The sequence below is a fragment of the Cebidichthys violaceus genome, unplaced genomic scaffold (assembly GCF_023349555.1).
Source record: "Cebidichthys violaceus isolate CVI_PGR_0920_01 unplaced genomic scaffold, fCebVio1.0.p SCAF_154, whole genome shotgun sequence".
Classification (NCBI taxonomy): Eukaryota; Metazoa; Chordata; class Actinopteri; order Perciformes; family Stichaeidae; genus Cebidichthys; species Cebidichthys violaceus.
The window spans coordinates 163,721-169,687 of record NW_027176323.1 but is presented as its reverse complement, the minus strand read 5'-3'; the positions used below and the strand labels follow the sequence as shown (position 1 = coordinate 169,687).

General features: G+C 43.7%; 1 protein-coding gene across 1 annotated transcript; it reads right to left on the bottom strand.

Moving 5' to 3' along the window:
* Positions 1-4,062: 4,062 nt before the first annotated feature.
* On the bottom strand, positions 4,063-5,532 carry jun (Jun proto-oncogene, AP-1 transcription factor subunit). The gene has a single exon (XM_068710441.1). The coding sequence runs from the start codon at positions 5,201-5,203 to the stop codon at positions 4,235-4,237; it is 969 nt and encodes a 322-aa protein (XP_068566542.1). The 5' UTR covers positions 5,204-5,532; the 3' UTR covers positions 4,063-4,234.
* Between the last annotated feature and the right edge of the window lie 435 nt (positions 5,533-5,967).

The window sequence follows — 5,967 nt, the reverse complement described above, 5'->3', positions numbered from 1 at the left end:
TTTAATCACACTGAAAGAGTTCCTCAAGCATTCACACTTCAGCAAGTCATTGTTGTAACTTGTGGTTCTGGCTGTGTGTGTGTGTGTGTGTGTGTGTGTGTGTGTGTGTGTGTGTGTGTGTGTGTTATACCTTATTGCTAAGTGAAAACACCTCGCCCTAGCAACAAAATACAGACAGATCTGTCCGGCTCAACCTGCCCTTTGTGAGATTATGTGACCAGTCGACATCGTCAGTTTAGCATTAGCATTTCTGCAGTAAATCAGTCTTAATGTTGTGTTAATGTTGTGATGATTAGTCATTTTACTGTTTTTGCTTAATTTTGTATTTTGATGCTTTGGCAACATTGTTCTCTGAACTTTCATTTAGATAAAGTTCCTTTAAATTAATATATATATATATATATATATATATTTTTTTTTTTAATGTAACTGTTATTTAGCCAGTATAATCCCACAGAGATTTTGAATCTCATCCTCTTCTTGTCCTGGCAAAGATCATAAGAAGCATAAAACACACAAGTGCCACATAAAAACACAAAAAAATGATTTCAAAGAGAAAACAGTAAAAGAAATGAATGAATGACGAACCGTGTGTGAGTGCAGAAACGTTGCAGAATGGGGCCATGCAGGGGCATGACCCCATTCTGCTCAATGTAATCAAACTTCATTGTTAATATCTGAAAAGCCTGTGAGGTAATAATTAAAGCTGTGATGATATTGTGCCACATTTTGACACCAAACACAAGTAATTTATTAATTTCTGTCAAACGGTGGCAGAAGAAGCCTAACAATACACTAAAAACATAAGATCCATTCAAAGTTGTACTGAAAGGTAGTTTTATAAGTGAAAATGTTTTAACATGTAAGAAGCATATTAATATAGTGGCTTGTTGAGGTAGATCGATACTTCATGGTTGGATATTTTTCTTTGTAAAATCTTAGTAATTAACTATTAACTGTCAAATAAATGCAGTGGAATAAAATAGGCTATAATAACGTATAATATTATATTCAAAGAACCTCAAAACAAAACACTGAATGTGGCAGCAGTGGTGTTCTGGTTGTGAATTTGTTTTATTAATGGCGTTGTTTAATTATGGTGCGCTGCATTGTGGGAATACGTTTTATTCATGTGTTGTTTCTTCTAAATAAACAATCAAATGATAGAATTACAGATGTACAGTTACTGCGGATTTAGATATTGGATTTTCACTGCGATTTTTAAACATTATAATTTGTATGAATCTATTAATTTGACATCAAACAGACGTCTCGCGACCTCTGAGATCTCTTCACTGATTCGTCCTTCATGCGGTCCGGTGTTCCTCTCGGTTGTAACTTCTCAGGGTTCACCTCACCGTATTATGCACAGATTACAGACTCGACTCACTTCCCGTAATGCCCGCCTCCTCCTCCTCCGACGTGACGTGACGTAGATCTTCCGAGCGCTCCCTCTCCTTATATGGTAGGAGTAGGACTCCGCCTTCCGAGGAATGATGTCACGCTGCCCAAGGTTTAAGAAACCAGAGCGGGTTAATTAAAGCAGATTTACAGAGGAATAAAAACCATTACGATGATTATAATAATATAGTGCTGCCGTGTAATTGTGACATTCTTTTCTGTTGTGTAAGCAATATGATTATATGCTTTGTTAACTAGCGCCAAAGCAACTTGATATGGCGATACATTATCGAATCTTGAATATTAGAAAATAATAATAAATAATAAATAATAAAAAAAAAAAATTGAATAATAATACAAAAAAAGGAAAAAAATATGAATAAAAAAAAATAAAAAAAATATGAATACATTTTTTTTATTTGCACCAAATGAATAAATATGGAGTAAATCCACCCCAGACCATCAACTTTATTAATTTGTTTACAATTTAATTGTATAGATATAATAATTGATATTGTATTACCCTCATGTAATAACATTTTATTAGTTTTTTAAGATAAAACAATTAAATTCAAACATTTGAATTAGCTGCTTTATGCATCAAACCATGTTGTGAACATATTCCTTTAAAAGAAAAATATATATAAAAGAAAAAGAAGAACAAACAAACCGAAAAGAAGTGGAGAATGAAATATATATATATATATATATATATATATATATATATATATATATATATATATATATATATATATATATATATATATATATTATTCTTCACATTGAATAACCTGTCCTGTCTCTTCGACTCTTTACATCACGACAGGTCTGTGTTCATTTAAAGCAATGACTCACGATACAAAACATGAAGACTTTGAAACTGCAACTCTTCGTTTCATCTTTCAGGTGAATCGGCCTGTGTCGCCCTCTAGTGGTTCATTACAAGCAGGGCGGCACACTGGTGGCTCGTGAGAGTTCCACACACACACACACACACACACACACACACACACACACACACATACACACGCACACACTGTATACAACCTGACCTCGTCCCGACACATTCACCTGCTGCCATCAGACTCTATAGGCAGAGTTGAGGAGTACACTACTTGCTGGGTTTACTGTGGACCTGAAGTATTTACTTTCAGTTGTATACAGATATACAAGGTAAATATATGTGTAATGGTAACATAACATATTCAACATATATATTCAAGATATTGTTTGTTTGTTCCTCTGAGCTCCTTTTTTGACTCATTCAAATTACATCATAGTCTACATTGTGTCCAGAAAACACCCAAAACCACAGTGGTACTTTTTGTACGTTTCATGGAGTAGATACGTGTATTCACTTGTAATACCTCAAATGTATTTGTTTCGACATGCAGCTTTCTTAATAAGTCACACCAGGACAGGAAGTAGTGCTGAATAAACTGTATGGTGCAACAGCACAGTGTGTGATTCTCCTGTTTATTATGCGTCTAATCAGAGACACCTCAGACGATAAGCTGTAATTAACAGGGTGTATCGTGTCCACACAGAACGATGGGAGGTTGTATAAGACATGTACACTCTTCAGGTATCTGTGTGTGTGTGTGTGTGTGTGTGTGTGTGTGTGTGTGTGTGTGTGTGTGTGTGTGTGTGTGTGTGTGTGTGTGTGTGTGTTGAGACATACAGTGGAGATAGCTCAAGCTCTATACGAGCCGGACCTGGTCTCCTTCAGTGGGCCTGGAACACAATCACTTAACCCGGATCAATACCTGCACTAATGGAATTTACCTTGAGGTGCTGGGAACTAGACCAGCTCTTGCAACATGTTGCAACATGCTTTATTGTTTGAGCTCCTGACATGGCACACCCACTTTTTCTTTTTTTTCCTCACACACACACACACACACACACACACACACACACACACACACACACACACGCACACGCACACACGCACACACGTAGAAGAACACAGACGCAACGTTGCTTCATTTCATCTGGTTTATTTTCTTAAATATTGATTAGTTTCTGAAGTGATCAGAAAACAAAACATTTAAAAAAAAAAAAGTGTATACAGTATTCTTATTACAAATGGTAAACATAAGTACTCCGAGTTGATCTTATATACATATAACAATGAGTGAAACCCCATTAACGCAACTTTTTAGAAAAAAAACCAAGTAAATCTTGAAGCTTTTCTAAATGACTTCCTTACAATTAAGAAAGAAACAAGTACATGGTACTGTAACGCAGAAGTCAGGCAGCTTTTGTTACAACGGTTCGGCCGTTCAGAGTCAAACACGCCCAAGTCTGACACGGCAAGAACAAGTCTCTATCGCGGGCTCTTAAATCCTCTAATACTGAATTTCTCCTTTGATGATCGCGATAAGGTCCATGCAGAGCTGGGTGTAGAAAATAGAAGAAAAAAATAAAGAAAACTTCAGTCCAGGTCTGTTTAAAAAAAAGAAAGAAATACAGCACGAAACAGATACAGAAAGGCATCCTGTTTGTTGCCCCCCACCCACCCCACCCCCCTCTTGTTCATGGCTGCTGTCACTGTCCCGAGCCCCTCTCTGGGGACGCGCCACCGGGGGAGCGCGTGGCACTTCAGGAACTTCAGTGCAGCCCCCCCAGCCCCCCCCCCCCCCCCCCCCCACCCCCCAGCCCCGGTCCTGCCAGTGTCGCGCCACATCATCCCAAAACCCCGTCACGATTATTCGGGAGATGCAGCCCACTCACACTCTCACAGGACGCGTCCGGTTCGTTCAACAGTCTTTAATCTCGCTCGCGCTCTCTCGCTCTCTCTCGCTCTCTCTCGCTCTCTGCTGACACCTCCTCAGAAGGTCTGGAGCTGCTGCGTTAACATGAGCTGGCACCCGCTGTTGACGTGGTTCATCACCTTCTGCTTCAGCTGGGCCACCTGCTCGCGCAGCATGTTGGCGGTGGACGCGAGCTCCGAGTTCTGGGACTTGAGGTTCTTGACTTTGTCCTCCAGCCTGGAGATGCGCTCCAGCTTCCTCTTCCGGCACTTGGACGCGGCGACGCGGTTCCTCATCCGCTTTCTCTCGGCCTTGATGCGCTCCTGGTTCTCCATGTCGATCGGGGAGAGAGGAGGCGTCTCCCCCGGCATCTCCGGCACGGTCTGGGGCTCCTCTTTGAGCGCCAAGAGCCGGGAGGGCTGCCCGTAGATGGGGGGGAGCTGCGGCGGGGCGGCGGAGAAGGACATAGCCGGGGCCGAGGTGGTGTAACCCGGTGCCGAGACCGTGCTGATGGCCGGGTGGAAAGTGTTCAAGTCCTCGTAAACCGGCGAGTCGGAGCGCATGGCTGCGCTGTTGTTGTTGTTGTAAACGGGGGCACCGGCGACCGGCGGCAGCCCCGCGTTGACGCCGGTCTGAGGAGCCGGGGGGACACTCACGTTCGCGGTTCCCGGCATATGCTGGTGGTGGAGCTCCGCCAGGGCTCGGACGAACCCCTCCGCGAAGCCCTCCTGCTCGTCCGTGACATTCTTGGGGCACATGAACTGGGTCGGGGTCGGCGTGGTGGTGATGAGCCCGTTGCTGGACTGGATGATGAGCCGCTCCAGCTCCGGCGAGGCCAGCTTCAACAAGCCCACGTCGGGGGAGGTGAGGATGTCCCCGGCTTTGGCGCGGAGGTGAGGCTTCAGCGCGCCCGTCGGATCGGCGAGGTTCAGCGTCATGTTGCGCTTCAGCACTTTGGGGTTGCTGTATCCGAAGCCGGCGCTGTCGTGCTGGGAGAACGCGTTGAGTGAGTCGTCATAGAAAGTAGTTTCCATCTTGGTATACATGGAAGAGGAACCGAAGTGGCAACTAAAGTCTTCAGCAAAACAACTTTTCCTCCCCCGGTTCTTCTGGAAAAACGTTTCCAAAAACGTCCTCTCTGTGCGTAAAAAGAAGCTCCAAACTTTTGGAGAGCGCACTTTTCTTCTATCTTACGCTCACTTCTGTCAGAGTGTAACAGTTCACAAAGATGTCTCCAAAGTATCCAGACTGGTATCGGTGTCCGTGAGCGGCTCTTCTCTGTTTCTCGTCAGCCACCGACACTGTTGGTCCACGGTGCTCGCTGTGCTCCGGGTGCGCGTGTGTGTATACTCTGAGCCCAGGCAGCGTGGAGGCTAAACCTTATCTGCTGCCGCTGCCTCTCTAAAAATAGCCATGATGTCACGATGGGGCTCTCCTATTGGCTGGGGGGCGTGTCGTCGGGGAGGAGGGAAGGAGGGAGGGACCGGCCCTTTCGATAAGGCGCGTTGCCTTGACGACCACCCAGAAGATTTTTAGTCTCGCGGTGGATTGTGGGATGAGGTAATGCTGCGAGGAGAGCGTGAGCGCGGTGCATTGTGGGATGACGTATTGTTTTTGAATCTCTGGTTACCCGCTTTGCTGTCAGTGGCGGGACGGCCAAGTGTTTGCTGCTGTACGTCTCTCTCTCTTCTTAAAAAATAAATAAATAAACAAAACAAAAAAATAAACAAAACAAAAAATAAACAAAAAATATATTCAAACATGACAGGGACGTTACCACAGAGGGTGATAAAAATAGATAAAAATAAAT